At 38.6% G+C, this 27670-nt stretch overlaps 1 protein-coding gene across 18 annotated transcripts in view; it reads right to left on the bottom strand.

Moving 5' to 3' along the window:
- The window catches only part of TENM1 (teneurin transmembrane protein 1), a 1403901-nt gene that overhangs the window by 231050 nt on the left and 1145181 nt on the right, over window positions 1-27670 (bottom strand). For 17 of the 18 annotated variants that reach the window (XM_073361279.1, XM_073361281.1, XM_073361273.1 and 14 more), the window contains one exon: window positions 6290-6530. The exons of the other annotated variant lie outside the window; for it this stretch is intronic. In XM_073361279.1, coding sequence (XP_073217380.1) covers window positions 6290-6530 — 241 coding nt within the window. The remainder of the gene's footprint in view (window positions 1-6289; window positions 6531-27670) is intronic. 18 annotated transcript variants of the gene reach the window in all.

Here is a 27670-nt window from a genome sequence, read left to right as displayed (position 1 = left end):
ATCCTACTGCCCCAAGCTATATCAAACAGTGTGGACATAGGCAAAATTTCCTTTTCCTATCTATACTGTGAGCCTCTATATGTGATGCTCCTGTTCTCCAAACCAATTCAAACCCTCTGGATTTAATCTGGCATCACTCTTTTCCCGTCTAAAATAACATTCATTTTGTCTGTTTCTATTTTAGCAAATGAGATTGTCATGCTTTATGGAAGGCTTCCAGGCCTACTGGGCCACTAGCTATTATACAAAAACTGCATATTTTTACCCTGGTTTCTTACTTTATATGCATTACATTAAATTAATTAATGAGGGGACATAACCTAGAATATGATGTTAGATTCAGAAAGGATTAAAATACCTATACATCCAAAATATTTATCATGGTGTTCCAGTGGAGCTGCAACTTGACCCTCTCCCAAAGAAAAATTGCTGTGGAGTATATGAACAATTTAAAATGTTTTCATCCATAGTGACTGGGTTCTAAATTATGCAAGAGAAGAAGGAACCTCAAGTGCCATAGTGGGAGACATTAAAATTGTATCTCATTGTAGATGACAAATTTTTATATTTTTATTTCCATAATACAAGGTTTGTTCCTGCATTGCTAAATTGAGGATTGTATTTAAAGCTATTTTATTTTAAATTCAGGGTCAAATTTACAGCCTTACATTTTTTTTAACAATTCAGAAATTTGAAGTGTTCAGATCCTCTCTTCTGCACAGTGACAATACATGGTACTTTCAGAATGAGTTTCTAACCCTTGTCATGACTTTTCTTTTAAATATAATCTCTCGGGAGGTTAGATTTATTGTTTAATTAGACAGAAAATGACAAAATACAAGAGACATGTCACAGTAACAGATATTGAACAATGTGGTTTAAAAGAAAGCTCATAAGAAATGAAATCACTCTACATTTATTTTCAGAATAATAAAGAGTAAGTTAAAATTAACTCAAGAGTAGGCTTCTTTCACAAATAATTTATTAACTAAGGCTATTGTCTAAATGGTAATTGTTTCCCTATCTGTTGATTCATGAGTACTCTACAGCTCCCCCATAGGCTGCTCCACTTGCCCTGGAGAAGGCTATGTGATTTTTATTTTTACTTTATGCAACCATCCAAACCTGTTCCTTTACTTACAGGGTCAGAGGTGGTTCTACCCAATAAGACTCAGCAACATTGGGTTCCCAAGTATTTGAAAGAAGTGGTTCTACCCTGTCTGCATGACAGCCAGTCAACCACAGCAGAGTTTTTAAAATTGTTACGATCTTGGCTGAACTAAAGAACAGAACTCAGGCAAACAGTAGTAATAGGACTTCAACAAGCTAGATTCTTTCCTCCTGAAGCAACAATCAGTGTACACTTCGGAGATGACAAAAGCAACCCTTTTATTTTGGGACCATCTCACTGGCTATCAGAGGCAGGATCCATACCCTGCTCACGTCCAGTGATCAAGGATAAAAAGGCACACTAGGTTTTCATCTCCCCAACAATTCTGCAATTTTCAAGCATGGAGCAGAGATTTCTTGATTTCAGCCTTGAACACTAGTCCAGCTTAACCTGGCCACCGAGACCACAGACAGCTTTCTAGGGTTTAGGCAGCCACATACGTGCTCCTCTGATTAGGGCAAATTCTGTTTGTTTATGTATATGCTTAAATAAGAAGGTGGCAGTATAATCATAATTAAAAAACATCCTGGTAAGTGATAGTCATAAGATTTCCAGTGTAAGTAGACTACATCATAAACAAGATGGTATCCTTAGAAAAACAGAAGTTTATGGATCCTACAATGTTTCTGAGCATGGTTCCGTATAGAGATGGGGCTTGACTACATGGTCAGTTAGAGCACAGCAAGTTAAGAGTGTAATCTACAGTGCACCAGCTTGCCGCACACTAAGTCACCATGTGGAACTTGCTTGAAAACTTTTAGCGCACAGTAGCAGGGTCCACATGGTGACTTAGTGCGTGGCTGACCAGTTTGCTGCAGATTCACATCCTAGCTGCTATGCACTAGGTCTCTCCATGTAGACAAGCATTAGAGCCTAACATAGATCATAGATGATTAGGGTTGAAAGAGACCTCAGGAGGTCATCTAGTCCAACCCTCTCCTCAAAGAATCCCCACATTTGGAGAGTTTAGAACCAAATCCAAACTTTATTGCTTAGATGTATTGCTAATTAGACAATAGCTAAAAATCATAGGTGGCTTGAATCCCAAGTGCCTCCCCTATTTTTCTAACATTTTTAATTTAAGTATATGAATTAATGATAACTGAATCTCAGGTTCATGGCCTGATACCACAATGCCCTCTTTAGAGGGGTTATTACCAGGATGCCCAGGCTACTTAAATGAAGTTTTCTTTGCCACAGTACCTTGGGCATAGACAGTACACTGAAGTAGATTTCAGCCCACTCAGCATCTTATTGCTAACATGCTAAATGGGTTAGAGGAACTAGAATGAAAGTTAATAAAAATGAACGAATACGCAAACGTGTAAAACACTTTAGTCCAAAATATAGAAATGAAAATAAACACTTTGGGGGGAAATCAAAGTTAAAAAAGGTTTGTTGCTTTTAACAGCAAATTAATGAAAGTTATTGTGAATCTAGTCTTTCAGAAAACATGTGCAAAGTTGTACTCAAAATAAGCACATCCAAAGCTTGATCTGACTTATCCACAAAAAGGGCACCATAGCATAACACAAAAAGGACTAAGATTAGTATTACAGTTAGAAACAACATTTTAAAATGCCATTTTTCCATCTTACATTGGAGCTGACTGAAATAAAGGAATAGTGAAGTACAAGGAAAACACAGCAAGAAGTGGAATACTTACAATAATATTGATATAAGAGGGCACAGAAGAGAGGGGAAATATGCTTTACTGAGTTGTCTGAGTTTAAAATGTACCCTATAAAAAGCAGTAAGCCACATTCAGATGGGGCTGTCAAAGTTAATGACAATATATGGCACTGTAAATCAGAAGATTTGAAAGATTAGAGCAAAGTATCTATGAATCCTGAAAAACATAATTTTAGAGGGGAGGAAGGGAATAGGCAATAGATTGTGCTTACTTTATCCTGGGGGAGAAAAATCAATTATGTAAGATGTCAATAAAATTATGGTGCTAAAAAAGAGAATTAATGGTACCTGTGTTTTATGTTATGCGAGATCTTTGCAGACTTTTGTTGAAAATATTTACAAATTATGATCTATGTGTTGCAATGAAATTAATGCATGTTCATAAGTCATTTTAATAGTAAATAAGTTGTTCTCAGTACTGTATGTGAACACATATTATGCAATTGTGTATATGCACATATATCACTCTCTTGGATGGCTATACTCAGTCAATTGTCAGTCCAACCTGCTGGATCCTTTGCAGATTCACTTTTCCTCCTACCTCTTTGTCAGCAGCTTCTCTCATACCTCCTCCACTAAAGAGTCCTATATGTACTTTACTTTTTTTTTCTTTTGAGTTTATTTTAATGCAAAATGGCTCATGGTTGGGGAAAATAGTTCCCTATCATATTAATTAATACAGGAGAAGGAACTGTCTTGTTATTAAGGAATGGGACCTGGCAGTTCTGAACTCCATTTCTGCCTCTGCCAAATACATCTTTTGTGAACTTGGGGAAGTCACTTCATCGGTCTGTGCCTCAATCTATCCATCCAGGAACTGAGATGACAACTCATCCATGCATGCGGATGTAGTGAGGATTAATTCATTATTATTAAACTTTAGTCAGAAGCAAGAAGTATTAGTAGAATTTCTGTTTTACCTTGTTATATAAGATATAATAAATACAATGTGTTACAATATAGAAGCAATTCTAAAATATACTGTTTCATTACCCACTCTTTTAGGTCTGACCTTTTCAATTCAATACGGATCTTCAAAATCTAATTACATAAGAGTATGTTTCTAATCTCAATACAGTAAATATATTTTTAGAATTATGGAATTTTCCTTCATGTAAATGTGAAATATTACATATCTGCCACTATGGGTAGGCTGAGAAGCTTGCTCCATTTCTGATTATCTGTAGTAAACAGGATTTATAGGCCACATGATTAGTTCTCGGAAGTCTTTTCCTGTATGAAAAAAAATATCTCTAAATCTATGTGCCTATAGCTAGATTGTGCAAACCCTGGTGAGGTTTAAGGATTAACATGAGATATTATTGGATGTAAGCACTGAACATGTGCATTCTGATTTTTTTCCAGTTATTAAGGTAGGGCATAAATTAATGTCTCTAAATCTATTCTTCAATTGCAAATGTTCTAAAAAAATCTGCTTATGCATATTAGGTAGATTTGAGTACTATTATACAAGAAAGATTTAGCACTGAAATACAGCCACCATTGCCATATTACTTGTATTTTCTAAGACTATTTTCAATTGTAGTGTATGTGTGAGTGGGGGGAGAACCTGGAGATTTAACCATTTCATTTTCTTGTCCCATCGGATCACCCATGGTGAAGGGGAAAAAGCAACGATCTCTTTTCTCTAATGCTGTGTTGTGCGCTCTAGGCCTTTTCTTCTTACTCTTGAATTACTTCAGAGTAAACCAAATATGCTTTTTCTGGCCTCAGCTTTTATATAAGACCCTACATTATGAAATTCTGCTAAGGACTTCACACATAATTTAAAGATGATATCTTGCTTGGTTATAGGAAGTATGTGGGTGAAATCTGGGCAAACATGGTTAAATGTAAATTTCAGATGGAAGCATCAGAAATATATCACGGGGACCATATTATGTATCAATTTTAAAATACTCATTTTCTGACCAAAAATTTAAGTTGTGCATTCATTTGATGGAGTTGACATACCCCTTGATTCCTTGCCTGGCATTCATTTTTCAAGCAAATAACATACCAAAGTCTTAACTCAGAAAATAATAATGATCACAATTAAATCAGCCCATCCTTTCATGTCAAATTTACACCCTTTCAGAAGGGAGTAACTTATTCAAAGCAACACTGGTATATTGTAGCAGCCAAATTATATAAAGAAGTATGTTGCATACTTTGTTCTGAGTCAAGTCAAAACAATTTCATCTCATTGCAAGACCACCAAATTTTTCCCTTGGATAATAGTTAAATAAGTGCACATGTATGTTTGAAAGGGAAAATGCTTTTGTGAAAGTACCCGTTATATTAAATAGTTAGGGTTACATTTGTGTGAAATTCATCAATTTCAGGACATGTGGGGAAAACTGAACACTTGGTGTTTTGACTAACCTGAAAACCAAATGCAAGCACCAGCCAAGACTACTCAGGTTCAGACTCACAATGTTCCATGTGGGGAAGGAGAAGCTTGTGCAAAACTCAGTAACTAATTTACTCAAAAGGTCTATAAAATGGCCCAAGTTTCAGGCTGATAATTAGACAGGACTTGAATGTTTGAAAATTGGAAATTGGAAAAACTTGAATGGCACAGCTCTGATTAATGGCCTATAAAATTAGCTGTTCAGATTACAATAACAGCTTTCAACCAAAAAAGTCAAGGATATTCAAGGATAGTCACCTCAGGAGACAGAATTTGTCTCTCTACATTATAGATTCTTTCTGAATTGGAAAGGTATTTTATTCAGATTATCATTTTGCAAACTATTATTCAAGTAAATTATCCAAAGCTCAATCCTTGACTTCAATATTTGTTTTTTGAGGCAATAAGGCTTTCATAATCAGGCCTCAGATCATCAATTGAATGCAATGTTGATTCTATAATAATTTCTGAAACCTCAAGCCATTTTGGCCTTCTTTTGCTTATACGTATCTGAAGACATCCTGGATGTTTATGTACAATGATAATTTCTTGGGGATTGTTTCACACCTGGGGTTTATAAGGAGGCCAAAGACTGCAGGCTGAATGCTTTCAGATCCTATGGAGTGCAGAGATTCCCTGAGGCATGGCCTTCATGCGGAGTTTCTTTGATGCTTCTAAAGCAAAATGCCTCTTGCCACATAAGATGAGGCTGCATAGGTGCACAGATGTGTGTATGCAAATTTACAACTAATAAGAACAGAATGCACACTTCTTGAACACATCTTTGGAGTTCAATTACCCCTCCCGCAACACTTTTCAAAATGTGCTTTTCTGAGCATTAATGATACAGGTTAACTAATAACATGATGATAATAATGCTTCACATCAAAAAGCTTTGTGTGTCCTGAACGACACAGCCATTCTTTCTCTCACTCCTATTATTTTCTCATCTCATCCTCAGACCCCCCCCCTTTTTTAAACTCTTAAGAATAGTAGTCTCCGTTTATATATACCTTGTCTCCAATGGTATATTACTATTCAAGACCCAGCTGTTATGGAGATGTACGGAATCTTGCATACTGGTTGGAGGGGTTTGAGCAGCTGGACTGGGCTGACTGCGGGTTGTCATTGATCTTTTCTGGAGAGAATCTGCTGTTGGAGGTGGTTTTCTGCTGCAGGTGCATGCATGTGGTGGTGGTGGAGGGGGTGGGAGTGGTCTGAATGTGAACTGGTTACGTGGGCTGCCCGGTATATCTAAAAAAAGCAAACCAGAAAGACAAGACAAACAAAGCCATAGAGTTACTATTTTAAACAGCAATCAGAAAAGTATGGTATTATATTTAACAGGATTACAGTATGGTGTAGTAGAGGTTTAATTTCAGTCAGTCTGTAAAATGTTATTGTAACATATGAATTCATTTAAAATCCTCTTATGAAATAAAGAATATTCACAGATTTGAATTTGTATGTCAATTCTTCAGTGCTGCAGTGGTTAAAATAAATGAAGCAGCACTCACGTAATTTGTCATAGCATTTTTTTAAACAAATAAATAGAAAGAAAGAAAGAAAGAAAGAAAGAAAGAAAGAAAGAAAGAAAGAAAGAAAGAAAGAAAGAAAGAAAGAAACAGACAGGTTACAAGAATAAACATCCTGCACTTCAAATCAAAACAGAGAATGATTCAATCAGCCCACTTCAAAACCATGAAGTAATAAACATCTCCCATGAAATAAGGTTAACAGATTTACACTACTACGTTAATGTATTTGTCAGTTAGGCCTGAGAAAAAGTTCTAGCAGAGACTATCAGTGAGGCAATGATGACACACACCTGGAGAGAAGGTTCTGTGGTATTTAAAAGCAGAGGAGCTGGCAGTCATCATCAGACCAGACTGTAACGTGAATGAAGCTCTTAGTAGGAGCTTTAAGGAAAGGCTGTTGGGTTTGCATAATCACTGTTCTATTACTTGCTAGTACTGTTGTTGCCCAAGACACCTTAGGAGTGTCCTCCTGCTGCTGCTGCCTTGAAGACACTAAGCACCTGGAGACACTAAGACTCCAAAATCTATTATGCAGGAGCAAGAGAGCCAGGGGGAAAATTATGAGCAGCTGAGCAAGGAAATCCCTCAGAGACAGTGTGAAGATGCTACCATTACTTTTTAAGGATTGCTGTAGCTATTGCTTTACTAACAAATAGCTGACAAAATCTGAATACGTTGCTGCCAGTGAACTGTGGTGCTATTGACATGAAAGACCGCCAGCCCCTAAACTGGTGGCTCACATTTGCTAGTATTTCTGCTGCCAGGAAACTTCTCACCCTTCCACAGAGTGCAACTAACTTTTAAGTAATACATTACTAACCCTTAAGCTTTGAGGACTTAAGTCTTTGTGTTTGCATCATATTTACCCCAGTGAAACCTGCCAGCTTTTGCATCCTATTTTCATACACACTTGTACACACACAGTCACTCTGACTGGTATGGAGAGTTTCCAAGTGTTCTTCAGAAAGGAAAGGAAAGGAAAGGAAAGGAAAGGAAAGGAAAGAGCTCTCAGGGCTTTGAGACCCTCAAATGTCCCATTCTAAGAGCCTGTCTTATACACACATGCGCCAAGGGCAATGCACCTCCTATGGCAAACGTTTTACCTCCATGTTACACATTCCCACCCACAAGATAGAATCTTTTGCAAATTTCAGTTTGCATGATCGCAAGCAGATTAGGACTGGAAATGGCAGGAGCTGGTATGAAGCAGTTATAATGACCCTAGGGACAGTCATCAGGCAGCAGTGATCCAACCAGTTTAACTTCCTCCTGCAGTGGGAAGTTCTGCAGTCTACTTTCTTTTTCACGGCCAACTTCACAGTCACTTCTAGTGTAAGGTTTCTCAGATGGTGGGGCACAGGCCAGAAATTGGCTTTGAGGGGATTGCCTCATACTGACTGAGAAACCTCCATTGCCAACAGAGAAAAATAACAGTCACTGATTTCCAGTGGAGCCCAAACAAGCACCTCTCTTCAACTGCTTCTGCTGCTCTGTCCCCTCTCTATGCTAACCCAATCCCGCAGCTGCTCTCACTCTCCCCAGACAGCCCAATTTAAATTCTCTGTTTCAATATGCAATTCCTCTGCAGGCTCAATGCTTGTGGCATTGCCTGTGAGTATGAAATGTATGTTGTATGTGTTTGTTATACAGTAACTTCTTTTGGTTGTTGTTTCCAAGGTTTTTTGTTTGTTTGTTTGTTTTTAATATACCAGTATCTCATTCTAGCAAGGCTACTTGGGATGGAATTCTGATGATCCCCAGAATTCACCTCCATATTGGTGCACGTAACAAAATTCATTCTGCACATGGATGTAAAAAATTAGAGGGAACATTGATCCACATAGTAATGCATCCTCCAGCCCTACTACTTCTCCTTTTGCCTCACTACTACCTACTTCCTGTACTGTCACACAGACATCTGTCATAGAGCTCAGTTTGTTCTATGCCACATGTAAATTTTATGCTATGTGGACCCTGAATCCTGTCTATGCTCGTGCAATGGTACTGCCCATTTCTGGTGGCCAGGATGCCTTTGCACCTATGGAGGATGGGAAGAATTTGCCCCGACAATATTAGTACTCAAAATTTACATGTGCACCATATTCCCTGGGGGATTCCACTTTACTGCTGTGGGTAGAAGGAGATTAAACACTATACTTGTCAGCCTTTTGTGTGACTATATCATATAAAACCCTGATTCACAATCTAAGTGGTAGGTGGGGGAGGAGGTGAGAGAGAGAGAGAGAGAGATAGAGAGATTTAGGAATAGAGCTTCAGCTGGTGTAACTGCTGCAACTTCATTGACTTGAGCTGAAAATCTGGCCTTGAATTTCTAATTAGTTTTTTACAGACTGTTTCTAATTTGCTGAAGTTATTTTTATTTTACTTACTTTGAGACTAAGTCTACATCTCATTAACTTTATTTTTATATCACAGAAAAATGTTGCTTGTGATAAAAAAATGTTTGTGTCTAAATCTGCATACCAATGATTCCTTAGAGCTCTAAATTCACAGTAGACTGTGCAAACTAACTTCATACAAAATCATTTAAATACCTCAGAAGTAAAATTATGAATGGAAATTTGTCTAAAACCAACAAGCACCTAAAGTGTGTGGGTCTGATATGGGAATTAGCTTAGCTGTGAAGTTGTATCCTCCTGTTATTCTTCACATAATGCTATCTATTCATTGCAATACCTGTCTTCGTTCTTTAATTGTTACTGATGGACTACTGTTCAGATATTTTAATTTCTTAGGAAATCAAAAAGTCTATCTATGAAATGCAAATACGGTATATAATTAGTTTTCAATATATTTATTAGCCTGACAGAGGTTACTGTTCACCTAAAAACATAACTACAAAATATGTGCTCTGCCTAAAATTCTCAGTTACAATACTTAGGCTCAGATCATGTTCCCCGTGAAAAAACCTAAAGTAGTGTCCAAGTTCAGGGAAATGGTCTGTGGCCTCAATTGTGCAGCACCATGTGATACAGAAAGAGGTATTTCAAATTTGCCAGCAAATTCCGCCCTGCCCCTGTATGGAAAAAAATGGAAAAAAATGGAAAAACACATTTCAGATATGGGGTGTACAATATATCCCCAAAAAGTTTATTTCTCAGAATTTCTCTCATTTCAGGAGGACAAATTCAGGAACAGAAATCTGTTTTCTGAGAATGTTCCTTTGAGGCTATGCTTGTTTTAACACCTCTTTGTTGTCTTTTGGAGGTATTGTATCTTATCCCTTCTTGCTATACAAAAAAATAAACATTTTCATGTTGCTTTGTGTTAGGCATTCTTGCTTTGCTTACTGCAGTGGTAATTCATTCAGATTTTATTTGGAGATATCCTTTGAGCTACTTACTCTCCAAGAGTAAGAATCCTGTGATGATAGTATGTTAAAGAAGGAAAAAATATTTCCTCATAATTCTGCTTCTTTGAAGATAACATCTCATAGGATTCTTTTTTTTAAAACAGAGTTTGGGTTCTGGGTTGGGGTGGATGTTTTTACTTTGGTTTGGATCAATCCTATTGGAAGGCACTCGGTTAATATCACATGAAAATATACCTATAATCAGAGGCCATATAGCTAAATTGTTATGGAGAAAGGGAAGGGAGGAATAAGAGCCTTTAAAAACATGGATTCTTAACTTCTGCCTAGTGATTCAGGTAGTTGATCTTGATATTGTAAAGCAAAGCCAAAGAGATGATGGGGAAGACCATAGAGCATGTTACTGATTTTTTATCTTGTTTCAGGGGTAGTAGATCCCCTTTTAAAATATCACTTTCCTTCACTTGAGTTGTAAGTTGGTTGTAGGGTTTGTAGTTTTTACAGGGCAAAGGTTTTCAAACGTGGCATTGTTTTAGTAGTATAGATTTTCATAATATGTTGTCATTTTTATGGTACGTTTGGACTGTGAATGGAGTAATATTCTGAACAAACTGGTTGCCAACCTCAATTCCCTCCTATTATAATGGTTGAACATTGTAAAATTGTAACAGTGATGAGCTCCCAATATTTAATCAAGAAGCTCTATAAAGAATTTCCTCCTTATCTTCTGATAAATCTCACATACCAGGATTGCATGTGCTTGCAGAGAGGAGGGATGAGGGACCGTAGCATTTATTTGTTTACCTGTTTACACAAAATCCTGTAGAGTATACCCCAGTATATCAGAGGGAGTATACCCCTTGGGGAAATTCCCTGAAATCACCTGACCCTTGGTAAAATCTGGTATATTCTAAAAGCAAAATATTTCCTCTTCCGAAGCCTTAAAATTAAAAGTAATCTCTGAAAGGGAAGATGCGTAAGTACTGAGATTGGGGTAAAAGTCAACCAAAAAGAGACAGCACCGTGATCTTTTTTCAATTTGTAAGAGGGTTTGTAAAAAGATGATCCAGTAAGCTCAAGAGACTACTCCTCCTCCCCTCAAGAACATCACAGAAAGCTATTCCATACATAGTTCATTATTGATTGAAAATTATTTTTGAGCACAGCTAGTGTAACTCACACACCTCCTGGGTGTGGTGCTCTGTCCTATCTGAGGCACTGAGACTATTTAGAGAGAGAGATTAATGGGTTTGCTCTACAGCATTAGCTAACAACCATATGGCTTTTAGCTCATGCAGTAGAGGCTCATGTATTTAGCTTCAGAGGTCTCAGGTTTGATCCTGCCCAACAACGACCAGGGTCTATCGGCGTTACACTAGGACTTTGGCAGAACTATTTTCATGGCACTTTTGATGGATATTTCATTATCCATTTTCCATCCATAAAACCAGAAATGGGCCAAAAGAAATCTGATGAGGTTCAACAAAGACAAGTGCAGAGTCCTACACTTAGGATGGAAGAATCCAATGCACTGCTACAGGATGAGGACCGACTGGCTAAGCAGCATTTCTGCAGAAAAGGACCTGGGGATTACAGTGGATGAGAAACTGGATATGAGTCAACAGTGTGCCCTTGTTGCCAAGATAGCTAGCGGCATATTGGGCTGCATTAGTAGGAGCATTGCCAGCAGATCGAGGGAAGTGATTATTCCCTTCTATTGGGCACTGGTGAGGCCACACCTGGAGTATTGCGTCCAGTTTTGGGCCCCCCAGTACAGAAAGGATGTGGACAAATTGGAGAGAGTCCAGCGGAGGGTAACGAAAATGATTATGGGGCTGGGGCACATGACTTATGAGGACAGGCTAAGGGAGCTGGGCTTATTTAGTCTGCAGAAGAGAGGAGAGAAGAGTGATTTGATAGCAGCCTTCAACTATCTGAAGGGGGGGTTCCAAAGAGGATGGAGCCCTCGCTGGGATGATTTAATTGAGGTTTGACTAGTTGACCTCCTTAGGTCTCTTCTAACCCTAATCTTTTATGATTCTATTCTATGAATTGAGCTGTTGTATCATTTAGTGACAAGGGAACAGTAGCCTGTATTGCTACCCACTGAAGTATGTCAAAGAGAATATATTGAAAAGTAATGAACCTTAAAAGTTTTGCATTTAATCTGTAGTGCTTTGTAAGTATTTTAATTCTTTCCAGAACCTAAATTCATTATTTATTGCTATATTTCTTCACCAAATATGTACTGGTTGAATTTGAATTAACTTGGAATCCATTATTTAATTAAATAGTAACATATGTTCTGAGAATTTAGTTTTCTATTTAAAAGTTGCCTGGGTGTTAAAACTGCTCAGTTAGAATCAGAGCTGCAATAGTTTATCAAGTGTAGATAAATGAGCATCATCGAAATCTTATTTATGAAAACAAAAACACTGGAATGGATAAATATGAAAGAGTACAATGAGGAGATGTTGGAGGCATTGCGTACTTGGCTAGAAAGACCCCAACCACAGCACTGCACACAGCTCAGAAAGGCATGTAATGAAGAATTGAAAAAGATCAGGTATAGCAAGGACAACAAAGATGAATATCAAAGTGTAAGGCTAGGAGAAGCTTATAGCTCAAGTCCCTGAACCTGCAATAAGATGGAGGCATCTCATTCAGGATCAGGGCCTAAGATGACAAAATAACAATTAAACATGTGCTGGAGACAAACAGTATTGTCGCACTGCTTGTTGCTGTATTTAGGCCTCATTTTATTAAGTTCTCATAATCTTAATTTCCACTGAAGTTCTACCATTCTATGAGAGTACATTTTACAAGACATGGTCTGCATGTTTATGTGTGTATGCCCTGTGACCCTAAAAACCCTTAATTATATGTTGCTCATATCTGAACCCCTTCTATTTCTGCTATATTGTTTTTGGGATAGGATGAGCAGAACAAAAGCTAGTACTCCAAATGGGGTCATACAATTGATTTATATATTGACATATATAATCAATTTTCAATATTATTTTCTATTTCATTTCTTATACATCTTAACATTTTGGGCTTTCCATCTTAAACATGAAATACCTTGCTTTTGTAGGGTTTTTTTTTGTTTTTTCCTAGTCCTACACAATGTCAAGCTTTTTGAGTATGAAACACAGAACTCCATCTCAAAGGATGTCTACAAAAGAATACGCAGTTCTGTGCAAAATTAAAACAAATTTATAAGACAATTGAAAGTTTGTAAACTCTCAATTAAAAGATATCTCACAAACGTACAGCATCGAAAGACTCACATATATAATTTCATACCCATTTCTTTTTGAGAGAAAGATGAATCCTACAAATGTCATTATTTAGTGTGTCCTACAAATGCAATACTTTACAATTGCATTACAATTGAATAACATGGGACAATATTCTATTCTTAGTCTCAATAATATCAATGAATATAAAATATTGAGAAATACTGTAATAATAATCATCAAAGTAATGATCTACTTCAATTATAAATTCAGTTCACTATGTTCATACATACCCCATTAAATGTTTTCTTTTAATTCTTAGTGGCAAGTGTACTACAAGTATTCACTTGTATCCCTCACAAGCTAGAGGGTACATCTTAACAGCTTCTAATTTAATTTGTGCACCATTTTAACACAAGTAGATTTGGAAAAATAAGAATGGCAACCCTTTCCTAATATTACTGAGAGATTCATTCATGCTGTTTTTCTTCAAAATATTAAAGTCTAACCATATTTACAAATGAAATATGATGGTTGTAAAATGCAGGTTGCAGTTTAATTCTCATTTTAAAGCATAACCGGCTTTTATGATGACCATTGCTCTAGATGTGTAATGTGGAGAATGTGTCCCGTGTACAAGCTATTAAGATGTTAAGGATTTCTAAATTATAAATACTGTACAATGCCTCCCTTTCTTCAGGACCTTTACAGTATAAAATGCTAAACTGCATACCATAATCTCTAAATGATTGAGATGTGTAAGGTTCACCAATTAGCTTGTATAAAAGTATATCCATTTCACGCAGAATACCAGTCTAAAACAGAATGGTGGGGTAGAAGTTACAGCACCATAACAAGACTTCAGTCAAAAAATATTTTTTTCTGAAGGAAATGCTTTGTGAGTATGGGCTCAATCCTGTTTGTTACTGTATACCTCCTCTTAAATACTAACGACCTTTGTTTCCCATTGACTTCAATGCCAACTGGGAACAGTACTCAGAGACTCAAGATCAGACTATTTTAAATTTCAGAGTATATTGGCTAAATTTCCTTTTGGAGTAACTACTTCAGTGGATAACCTGAGCACAGAATTTGACCCATTATTTTCACTTGAAAGACTAACACACTATAACGATTTTCAACTTTGTGTCATTTAAAAAAAATGAGTGGTGTTCTTTGGCCCCAATCTTTCCAACACTTAAGCATGCATATGACTTTATGCTGAGACATTCCTGCGGTGGTTACTACTAATGATGGTTGGATAGATGTTAAACAAAGATCTTTATCAGAAGACATCTCTAACCGTCTTATCACTTCAAAATGTTCCTTTACATCAACCAGGGAGAGACTACGTGGAATCTTCGAGGCAGTAAGACCTAGATCTCATAGAAGTTTGTGCAGGTTGTGCTGTAGCTCCTTGAAGGCAGAGCTGTTGCTGTCAGCAGCGCAGAAGCAAGGATAGCATGGTATGGGATTGCCACCCTTAGTTCTACACTGCTGCCTGCAGAGCTGGGCTCCCAGTCAGCAGCCACCGCTCCCCAGCTGCCCAGCTCTGAAGGCAGTGCAGAAGTAAGGGTGGCAATACTGTGACCCCCCCCTTAAAATAACCTTGCAACCCCCCTGCAACTCTCTTTTGGGTCAGGATCCCCAATTTGAGAAACGCTTGTCTAATCAGTGAAATCTGTATAGTATAGTCTAAAAGCACAAAAAAGACCAGATTTCACAGAGGGAGACCAGATTTCACGGTCCGTGACGTGTTTTTCATGGCCGTGAATTTGGTAGGGCCCTAAAAATAACACCATGTATGATACCATGAAAGTTTTAATTTTACCATATGGTAACACCCAAAGATACAATTACATCAGTGCCTGTTTACATAAAATAAACACTTGAAAAGAGGAGTGAATAACTAGAGCACATGCAGAATTTTTGTTTGGGTGATCTATAATACTTCTTTTTAAACTTCTGCTGTATTATCATTAGAATTATAGCTTTGCTTTGTACAATTTGTATCTAAATTTTTCTAAATATCAATTCACTCTTTATATGATATTGACTTTAAAGTTCTATTTTATAAGATACTGAAATGGACACATCTGTGTAATTTAATTAAACAGCTATTGAAAATAGAGTTCCCCTACTTGGCCTTTTCAACCTCAAACTTGTGGGCAAAGTGATGGCAGAAATAGGCGCACATACCAACTTCTCCCAAACGGAAGCCAGTTTAAGACGTTGGAGACCAAAATAGTATGGTTCAATATGCTGCTACAGCAGATACAAAAGGGATCCTCCTCGGTGATTGTGGCAGACAGGTCAAGGAAAATGTAAATTGAGAAATGAAAAGGCATTATAATCATGGTGGTGACATCTGGGAGCCATTCAGGAAGTACATATGATTGCCAGGGAGGTTCTGCTCTGAAAAAGTGATTTTGTCTGACATTGATTATATGTTTAATCTGGACATCCAACACTGGTTTGATGGGTGGCTATCAAAGGTTTACTTGGCAGGCCAAGCAGCTGCTTGTTGTATCTGTTGGCCTGATTTAGTATTTATAGGGTGTGGGAAAGAAGGGGAAGGGTAATTTTGGTCAGTTTCTGACTGAGATTTCAGAGGAGGGACTGTTTACTCGCAAGATTAATTGTGGGTGATCGGGTCAGTCATTGTCATGGACAATGACTTCCACCAGTGGTGACTGCTAGCGTATAGCATAGTGCAGTGGTTCTCACCCGAGGATCTGCGCTGAGGCTCCCTGAGGGGCCACAAGTTGGTTTCAGGGGTCCACAGTGACCCCCATGGGGCTACAGCCCTGAGCCCCAGGGCTAAAACTGGGAGCTGTGGGGCTGAAGCCTGGAGCCCTCAGCCGCGGCATCCCTTGTGGGATGAAAGCCCCAAGCCTCAGCTATTCCATGGGGCCAAAGCTGGAAGCCGCAGACTGAAGCCTGGAGCCCTGAGCCCTGGTGTCCCCAGCGGTCTGCAGCTGGGAGCTGCAGGGCTAAACCCTGGAGCCCTGAGCCCCGGTGCCTCCACAGGGCTGAAGCTGTGAGCCGCGGCCCTGATGTCTCAAGCCCTGCCACCAGGGGTGCTGGAACAGTTTTTATAGTGGGGGTGCTGAGAGCCATTGAACCAAACTGTAAACCCTGTATATAATGGAAACCACTTCAAGCCAGGGGGTGCTACCACATCCTCATCACCCCTAGTTCCAGCCCCTATGCCCCCTCCCCCACCAGGGAGCTGAAGCCCAAGCCCACACCCTGGTTTTAGCATCAGCTCCACCCCCAGAGACTAGCATGTGAGGGCTCACTCCTTGGTTAGACACCAGTGAGTCTAATGGCAGCCTTGCAGGTTATGTATCTTCATTTACCTGGTGTAAAGGAGCTATTTCAGTGGGAGCAGGACAAGTTACACAGCACAGGGAAAATTGTTATAAACATAAACAATAAAATATCAGATGTGGATACATTTTTAATTCAACCATCAGCTTCAAAACCACAAAACCCACAGAACGATGATAATGAAGTTCCTTCAACAACAAATTCAACCACCATAATGGCTGAAGAACACCAAGGAGGTGAGGTGAGTAAGAAACATAAAGCCATTATTAACCTTGCAAAATTTAGGAAATACAAAGATAGGTATTTGAATTTTGGTTTTATTTGTTCTGGAAGTGGAGATATACCTCAACCACAGTGTGTAATTTGTGCACAAGTACTGTCCAAAGAGTGTTTGAAACCCTCCAAATTACAGAGATATTTAGTTACAAAGCATGACATCTATAAGGATAGGCAACGTTCATTTTTTGAGCAAAAGGCCAAAGAACTGTTTGGTACTAAAGCAGTCATGAAATACACAACTACTGTGGATAAAAAGCTTTAAGGTCATCCTACATAGTAGTGCAGAAAATTGCTAAAACAAAAAAATTGCATATGATTGCTGAGAGTTTGATAATGCCCTGTGTTATTGAAACAACAAAGGAAGTGTTTGGAGAGAAGAAGGCCAAGGTACTGACAAAAATACCGATGTCAAACGACACTGTCAAACAACGGACGACTTCTATATCAGAAGATATAGTTTTGCAGAGCATTCATCAGCTCTATGACAATGATTTGCTGTGCAACTAGATGAATCCACAGACATTTTGAAAATGTCCTATTTGCTTGCCTATGTTCAGTATGTGTGGAATAAGGAAATAAAGGAAGACTTTTTATTTTGCAAAGAGCCCAAGATGACAACCAAGTCAGATGACGTATTTAAACTGTTAGATGATTTTATAATATCAGCAGAAATCAGCTGGATTAATTGCATTGGGATCTGCACTGATGGAGCCAAAGCAATGACTGGAAAGTAGACTGGTGTTGTGCAAAAAATAAAAGCCTTTGCACCTCACGCTATTTGGAGACACTGCTTTTTACACCAAGAGGCGTTTGCTGTGAAAGATATTGAACCAAGTCTTCACAATGTTCTGAACACAGCAGTAACACTCCTTAATTTTACTAAATCCAGAGCAACAAACTCCAGGTGTTTTGCTACATTCTGTGAGGAAGTGGGTGCAGAGCACCATTCCTTGCTCATGCATACTGAGGTGAGATGGCTATCATGAGGCAGAATGCTTGCCCATATATTTAATCTCAAGGAAGAGTTATGTACTTTCTTAGCTGATAAGAAACCTGAACTTGCCGAAGTTCTGGAAGATGATGTGTGGCTGGCAAACCTGTGTTACCTTGCAGACATATTCAGTGAAATGAATAAGCTGAATAAAACTATTCAAGGTAGGAACTCTAATTTTAGTGCCCTGTATGAAAGAACTGAGGCATTCAAAACAAAACGACAACTCTGGAAAGCTCATGCCTGTGGGGGTACTACTAATATATCTGAGCTCTTATATCCTTTCATTCAGGAACAAAACATTGACTTTTATGTAATTAAACCTCAGCTAGCAGTGCATCTGTCTGTTCTGCTTAACAAATGTAATGCTTATTTTTCCAAACTCATAACAGAACAAGCCCCTACACACACATGGACTACAGATCTCTTTAGTGAGAACACTGAAGATAAACTTCCATCCAATGTCCTATCAAAACTGTTAGAATAGCTCACTGACATTTCATCAGACAGCTCCCCCAGAATCAGGTTCAGAGAAATGCATCTGGAGAGATTTCGGTGTGAGTGTTTGGATGAACACCTCACTGCTTCTTCTGCAGCACTGAAAGTTTTGATTCCCTTTAGTATCATCTACTTATGCGAAGCTGGATTTTCAGCCATGATATCAATGAACACAAAGTACCAAACCAGGATGAACACTGACCATGACACGCATGTGTGCTTGTCAAAGATACCCCCCACATCTTGACAGAACTGTTGATCAGCACCAGCAACAAGTTTCATGTTGAGTAAATTAAAAAAAAATCAGTTTATTTTTGTACCTATATTGTCCTTTTTAATATATTTTATATATGTGTGTGCATTTAACTGTATAACTATCCATTCAATACAGATTTTAATCTATTGGGTACGTGGAAAAACAGTTCCTGTGGCACAGGTGGGCTGTGGAGTTTTTTATAGAAAGAAAGAAAAAGGTTGAGAACCGCTGGCAGACTGGATGCTCTAACCCTCTTAACAGGTTACTGCTTATGATTTAAGCATGTTGTCCAGGTCTGCAAGGACCAGACACTTACAAGTAGCATGGCAGACACTTCTGATTACTTTAGAGGTCACAAAAATTTGATCGGAAGGTAGTTTATGATTGAAGCAATAGGTAAAAGCTACCCTTTGCTATAAAAATAAACATTTCCCCTGTTGCTGATGAGTTTGTGCTGAATGATATTTATTCAAGTTTTGGCCTTCGTGCCACTAAATTCATTATCTGTGAGGGTTTTTCAAGGGGTTCCATGGGTAATGGAACAGGGCACTGTGAATCATCCTGAATAATTTACTGTTCTCAGCTCAGTAGTTCAGGAGAAATAATGTAAATATGAATGTATTAAGTCACTTTGTTAATAGATCTTTCCACAATGGATGACCTTCCCTGCTTGCCTATTAGCTGTTATATATTTGTTCTTGCTAGCTTTCAAAATTTTTATGATACAAGTCTGCTGGAGGCCAAGCCAAACAGAAGTGTGCCACTTGAGTACATTATATAACAATGGACTGTATGATGCTCCCTTCCATTTTATCAGACGTCTTCTGGGATTTAGGGGTAGTGATTTGTATTAGCCCTACTTTCCACGGTTGTAGTACCTTGCTGAACTTGTATAGCTTATCTGTACCAGTGAGTACAGAGAACAATTTGTCAATTTATAGTTATATAAGTATTCTGTCTGACTGGATACCTTTAAGGAAGCTTTTGTAAGAGAATGCATTCAAACTATGAAAGGAATGAGTGATGTTACTGTGTACAGTATAATTTAAAGGAGTAAATCCATCATTTTTACGATCAATAAAATTTATAGGGACAGGAATCTACAGCTTTTTCAGACCCTTCAATAACCTTTTTAATGTATTTACCTCATTTTTCTGACAATCCTTGTAAGTAGATCTCTCTGATGTAACATCAATGGAAAGATATATTATTATATATGTTCATAATGTTTAAACTACTTCTTGCTTTATTCTAATGGAAGTGTTTACAACTTATATAGATAAAAAATAAAAGGCCCTAGTTTCCTTACTACTTTTTTTTTTAAATTGTCATTTACTTTTCTTAGGAATTACACCGTAGAAATCATTGTTTGATTTGAATATCTTTAAGTGCATCTCCTGCAACTATAACTTGACTATAGATAGCACCAAGCAATTAAAATATTTGATTACCAGTGAAAAGATCTGTCAGACATCTCCAGAATATATATGTGTATATATATATATATATATATATGGAATTTAATTATGGGTATGTATGTCAGCAATATACATAACTACCTAAAAATAAAATAAAAATAATATGAATGCAGAAATGTTTTAATCATTACTACTAATGCAGGAATATTTATTTATTCATTCAAAGAGTTAGTAACTAGGTTCTGTGTAAATAGTACAGGCAGTTAAATAGATTATACATATCAGAAAGAGTGTTACATAAAGTCAGAGACAATCAGTCACAGGATGTAGATGAGCACAAATGTATGGTAATCACACTGCAAGAGGGCTGAAAAATAACAGTGGACCATATCTTGCCACTCTTTTTTAATCAGATTTATGTACTGTCTAAAAAAATGTTTACTTCCAAATCAAGGCTTCTCTGCCTTTCTGGGGGTAGGAGGTTAGAGGTGCAGCCACGTCCCAGGAGCACGGGACTTCAGGATAGTATACAAAGAGTCAGAAGTTCCATGCAGGTGCCTCATGATCTCCAAAGTTGGGCCAGGATTCACCCTAAATCTGCCAATGTGATGCGGATGTGAAAAAGTCTAATGCAGTCCTAAGATGCATCAGGTGAGGTATTTCCAGTAGAGACAGGGAAGTGTTAGTACCATTATACAAGGCACTGGTGACACCTCATCTGGAATACTGTGTGCAATTCTGGTCTGCCATGTTTAAGAAAAATGAATTCAAACTGGAACAGATACAGAGAAGCTCTACAAGGATGATCAGAGGAATGGAAAACCTACCTTATCAGAGGAGACTCAAAGAGCTTGGCTCGTTTAGACTAACCAAAAGAAGGCTGATGGGAGATATGAGTGCTCTCTATGAATACAAAGGGATAAATACCGGGGAGGAGTTATTTAAATTAAGCACCAATGTTGACACAAGAACACATGGATATAAATTGTCAATCAAAAATTAAGGCTTGAAATTAGATGAAGGTTTGTAATCATTAGAGGAGTGCAGTTCTGGAATAGCCATCCAACGGAAGGAGTGGGGCAAAAAACCCTAACTGGCTTCAAGGCTGATCTTGATAAGTTTATGGAGGGGATGGTATGATGATACTGCCTACAATGGCATGTAGATGATCTGCAACTGCTAGAAGCAAATATCTCCAGAAGCTGGTGATGGGATACTAGATGGGGAGGGCACTGAGTTACTACAGAGAATTCTTTCCTACGTGTCTGGCTGGTGGCTCTTGCCCACATGTTCAGGATCTAGCTGATCACCATATTTGGGGTTGGGAAGGAATTACCCCCCGCCCCACGCCCGGTCAGATTGGCAGAGACCCTGATCATTTTTCGTCTTCCTCTGCAGCATGGGGCATGGGTCATTTGCAAGTTTAAATGGTGTAACTGGTGGATTCTCTGTAACTTGAAGTCTTTAAATCATGGTTTGGGGAATTCAGTAACTCATCGAGAGGTTATGGGTCTTTTACAGGACGGGGTGGGCAAGGTTCGGTGGCCTGCAACGTGCAGGCGCTTAGACTAGATGATCATGATGGTCCCTTCTGGCCTTAAATTCTATGAGTCACTATAAAGCCACGCCCCCTGCCCTGTCTGTGCAGTTGCTAATCATAACCCATTTGTTTCGTTTCTAAAAGTACTTTTCAACTTGATTCCTCCTCCTCTGCAGACTGCAGGGTTGATTTTTTGTTTTTTTTTTCTTTTTCATTGTTTCCTGTTTTGGAGGATGGGAATAGGGACCTTATGAAGAAGCACAATAATAAGAGCTATACTGAATTACTTTTGCAAGCTGCAATGATGTTTAGATTTGACTTGTTACTGAAAGATTGTATGTTGACTGTATGTTATTAGCTACATAAATTAAAGGCATGATCCACTTCTTATAGACATCAAGAAGAGATTTGCCATTGACCTGACTGAGTGCAGGATTAAATCCTAAATATTTATTGTGAATTTTGCTAACTAATTTTGCTAATTTATTAATTCTGGTTATTGAATTTCCCTCACTTCTTACATTCAGAAATCAAAACATGTGTGATCCTGCAAACCTTTACTCCAGTGAATAAATGAGACTGTTTGCATGAGTACAGACTACCTATGGGGCAGGACTGCACCAACCTTACTCTGCGGATATTCTCATTTTCTTCAATCAGATTACTCAGAGTAAAGTAGTTAGTTTATATAGGGTTGAAAAATTAGGATTTGTAAGAATCACACTGTGGTAATGCGGATTACTAAAGGAAAGTAACAAAATGCAGAAGAAGAAATATGAGAGAAATACATATCACAGTAATATTGATTATCTTTGTAGTCCATTGTACTGTTTAGTGCTCCTCCTGATTGTGTTCCCAATGAAAGCAATGACAAAACGCCCATTGACTTCAACAGGAAGAGCATCAGGCTGCAGGTTTGTATTCTCCAGCTTCATTTACATTATACAGTATACATAAAATTCAAATTTTTCTTTAGCTTCTAATTATTCTTGAACAAAAATTATTGAAATTTCAAAATCAGCATAGCACTCCTTTGAATAGCTACCTCTCTTTAAAATATAAGAAACATGGAGATCACAGCTATAGATAGTGACTGTCAATTTATCCCTATAGGTTTCAGAGTGGTAGCCGTGTTAATCTGTATCAGCAAAAAAAACAAGGAGTACTTGAGGCACCTTAGAGACTAACACATATATTTGGGCATAAGCTTTTGTGGGCTTATGCCCAAATACATTTATCCCTAGAAACACATAGAAGTATGCTGCACGATTCCAGAGGAGGCAACATTTAATTCCCCGATAACTGAATGTATAAATATAATAGAGGAAGCTAATGGATTTTCCCATCACCATCTGTTTGAGCACTCAATTGTGGATCTAAGTGACAAAGTATTAAAAAAAAGTAAATGTAAAGGTATCTCAGCATTGATCAAGTTGATTTCCGCTTTGTGTGAAGACATTTTTTCTGCTTCCCCACTACATTGGTAGCGATCAAGTTTTTCCCTGCAAATAATGCAGAAGTGCTTCTATGAAAAGACCTATTGCCACCATTTGTATCTATTAGAAAGACAAGGTGGGGGAGGCAATAGTTTTTACTGGACCAGCTTCTGTTGGAGAGAGGGACAGCTTTGAACGAACATTTGTCAACATTTTTGCTGAGGATTCTTACCATTTTTTCTGCAGTATTAAACCTCTTTAGAGGAAAGACAATATTATATATGTAATTGAAAGCAAAAAAGGAACTCGATTACCTTTTAAAAGGAAAGGAAAACTTATGCTGGGTCTGAGAAAATAGGAAATAATAGCTAGTATTACATCTGAAAATGAACACAAACGTCTAGGCATTATAAATGGCTCAAGGTCATAGTTTCCCAACATGGGTGCCGAAAGTGAGGTTCCTAAATGCATATATCTTCACCTAAAAACAGGTGGGCTAATTTTTCAGACTTGCTGAACACCCACAAAATCCTACTGAAGCCAATGGGACCTGAGCACTCAGCATGTATGAAATCAGGCCACTTTTTCAGAGGTGGATTTAGAGACTTAATTTAAGGCACCACTGTTTGAAAATGTTAGCCCAATTATTAATTATTCAACTGACAGGATGAATGCCATCTGCAGTTGTACAGGAATTCAGCTGCAATTCGAAATTAATAAGTGAATCAATATTTTAAAGAATTAAGAGATCAGACAAGTTCTGTGACCACCTTCCAATAGAAAGCATTTCTCCTCTTTGGCTTTTTTCACCCAAGGCTTATCATATGTAATTATTTAAAACTGTTTGTAAATAAGACATGCATTTTTGAATAAAAACTGAAATTATATCTATAAAATATTGAATAAAACCTTCTTTGTAACAAATGCATAAAGAAGCAACCAGGGAAACATACTTTTTCATACGAATCTAACCAACAAACTATTTTAATGAGTGTACGTCTATTAAAAGAATTCTCAAGATGCTGTAATTATTATTCATTTTCTAGAATTGTTTCACCATGAAGCTTTATGCTTCTATGGGGACTTCGATGTTTATGTTTTGTGACGGCTGCGTTGACTATTAAAAAGCAATTTGGCTGACATTTTAGGTCTTTTGTTGCCAGTTTTAATTGGATTGTTCACCAAGCATCAACTCCCCCGTTAACTGCAAAAATTACAGGCCAACGTCAGTTTATAGTAATGACTGTTTAATGATTTTATCCTGTCAATTTGCCAGCTTCATATGGATATATGCATGATTAGTTTCATATCAAGACCTGTAATTAAATAATTGAAGCCTAAACAGAATGGAACATCAACCAGGAACACATCTTCAATAAACAGTAAGAGGCTTATCAAGATACTTATTATTAATTTAAAATAATTAATGTTTTCAGTTCAAATAATACCAGTCTATTTGCTTTGGTATTAACGAAAACAAAATCTACATTGCACCTTATCCAAATTGAGCTCTGCAAAAAAGACAGTTTTCCTTAGCGAATTACCTCTTTGGATTGCAGAAAATATTTCATAGTCAGCCTTTGTTTACCTTCCTTAAATTGACACAGAATTATTCAGAACTCATGCTCAGCTGAGTTTTTTGCTTTGAGACTGGACAAAATTGCTTGTATGGCCAATAAAAATAATACCTTGCTTGAAACTTCATTTCTGAATGCTTAATATCAAAGAGAAATGTGTCCACTGACTTCTCTGAAAAAAATGGTTACAATCCTATTTTGTAACTGTTGGTCTTCAAAATGTGTTGCACATGCCCATGCCACTTCAGGTGTGTGCAAACCCAGTGCACTAGCATCAAAGATATTTCCCTTAGTGGTACCCGTGGTGGTGGCGCATGCACCCTGTGTTGCGTGATGGTATAAAGGGTGGAGCCTCCTCTGATCTCCCTCAGTTCCTTCTAACCAGAAAGACTCCAATATCGAAGAGAAGGACTTGGAGAGATCTATGCATACAAGCTGACCTTGTGAAATCAATAGCTCCTCTCTACTGAGGAAGTCTGTCAGTGAATTTGGAGATGGAGTCCCAATTTATATAATCATACCGTGCTAATTGGCATGTTTCATAGACTTTAAGGTCAGAAGGGTCCGCCGTTATCATCTAGTCTGACCTCCTGCACACAGACTCATCTGGAGACTTGATATTGAATAATTTTTCTAGCCAAATAAATCTACTTTCTTGGGCTCCTTGTCTTAAGGTGTAGCTTTGTCTTGTCCTTTCATTATCAACTGCAATAACCAGAGACCCAGGTGTAAGGCATGTGTAAAACTGCTTGAAGCCCCAGGATGGCACTTGGTGGTAGCAATTTGCTCTTTTTGATGTTGGCACCAAAGAAGCGGGAGTCTGCCAGAGTAACTTTGCTGGTTCGAAAAGCCCTTCATTAATGGGCACTGCAAAATGTCATGGCACAGAGGTATAAAGGATGTCCTGGAGCTTGTCCGACTTCTTTTGGACAACTTCCACTGGATTCTCCAGTGTATCAGTCATCCTGTGCAGCAAGTCCTGGAATGTCTGGTAATCATGTGGGGCTGAAGTAAATATTACTGCTTTATCAGGAGATGGTGAAGTAATGGGTGCTGGGATGGGGTGGTTGTCTTTACCTCTTCATCAGAACCTTGACTCTGTGTTCAGTTGGTGCAGATTTGGCTAGCTGTAATACCCTTTGTGAGGTGGTAGGGAAGGGGATCTAGCCCTAAACCAATCTAGCCTGATGAAGCCACGACAGTGTCCAATACGACCAAGAATGTTGATAGACATATGGAGCAGGTGACCATAGAGGAGGTTACCTCGGGGTAGTACCCCTCTTAGAGCTCTTATTTCTGGGGTAATAAAAATGAATTCTCAACTCTTTCTGACATATTCTGCTCTGAATAAGTAGACCTCAGGGAATAAAGTGGTGACACCTCCCATCAAAGCTTGGGCATAGGAAGGAGTAGTCCTCCTGGAGCTGTTCCAGCTGCAGTGCTGGGAACACCCTGTGATATGATCTGTGTTCTGATTGGAACCACTGATATGCTCGGTACTGGTAATAGGGGCAGTCTTCAGTACTGGAAGATGTCACTTCATTACCACTAATAGCAAGAATTCCAGTACTGAAGAGACCTGAAGATCCTTTGATGCCTTATAGCAGTGGTTCTCAAACTTCATTGCACCACAACCTCCTTCTGACATCAAAAATTACTATACAATCCTGAGAAGTGGGACCGATGCCTGAGCCAAGCCCCACTGCCCCAGGAGGCATGGGGAGCAAAGCCAAAGCCTGAGGGATTCTGCCCTGGATGGCGGTGGGGGGGGAGGGCTGTAACCTGAGCCCCACCACCCATGGCTGACACAGAAGCCTGAGCCCCACCACTCAGGGCTGAAGCCTTCGGGCTTTGGGGTTGGGCTTCAGCTTCCACCCCAGGTGGTGGGGCTCAGGCTTCAGCTTCCACCCTGGGCCTGAGCAAGTCTGACGCAAGCCATGGCGACCCCATTAAAATGGGGTCCCAACCAATGTTCCCTCTAATTTTTGACAGGCCATGTGCCCAAAAAATTTCTTCTGTGCAAATTTTTGAAGCAGAGTTCAAATTTGTGTGCCATGAGGCAAATGCACCCAAGCAAGTAAAATGCTTATACATTATACATTATCCCTTTCCCCACCTTGCCAACTATTAGAATCTGGCTGTATTGATAGATGGTGGGAGAACAATGTCAAAAGTCGCCCATAAATTATATTTTGGCCCGGCTCCGGTGTAGAATTTCATTTTTTGTGCGCGCGGTGTTTCTCTGTGTGCGCAGGGTTTAGGATCGGTGCGTGTGCACACATACGCACAGCTTACAGGGAACAGTGGTCCCAACCCACCTTGGGGTCCCGACCCACAGTCTGAGAACCGCTACTTCATAGGATTTTGGTAACAAGTAAGCTAGTTTCCAAACTGGACTGGATGCCATCAGCTTCAGGGTAGTCTGTGCCAGAGATATTGGTACTAGAGGCCTCAGTGCCAACAGGTTGGTACTGGATGACTTTTGAGGTACTGAGGTAACTGGTCTGGAGGCCTGGTGATCAGTGCCTGAATGCCAGAGGGACTCTTTCTTGGGCCTTGAACTATCTTTTTCTCATGTGATTCAAGGGGATGTGTGGCTCAGTACTAACGACCATAATGTAATTAAATTTAACATCGGGGGCGGGGAGAGGAAAATACTAAAAACCCCACCACAATAGCATTTAACTTAAAAAGGGGAATTATACAAAAACGAGGAAGCTAGTTAAACAGAAATTAAAAAGAACAGTAAAGAGTGAAAAGCCTACAAGCTGCATAAAAACTTTTTTAAACATCATAATAGAGGCCTGAACTAATGTATATCCTAAATAAAAGAAACAGTAAGAGGCCCAGAAAAACTGCCACCATGGCTAGACAACAGAATATAGAAGTGGTTAGAGACCAAAAGACATCCTTTAAAAACTGGAAGTCAAATTCTACTGAGGAAAATCGAAAGGAGCA

This window comes from Lepidochelys kempii, chromosome 9 (assembly GCF_965140265.1).
Source record: "Lepidochelys kempii isolate rLepKem1 chromosome 9, rLepKem1.hap2, whole genome shotgun sequence".
In the NCBI taxonomy this organism is placed as follows: domain Eukaryota; kingdom Metazoa; phylum Chordata; order Testudines; family Cheloniidae; genus Lepidochelys; species Lepidochelys kempii.
This window is presented reverse-complemented; position numbering and strand designations above follow the sequence as displayed.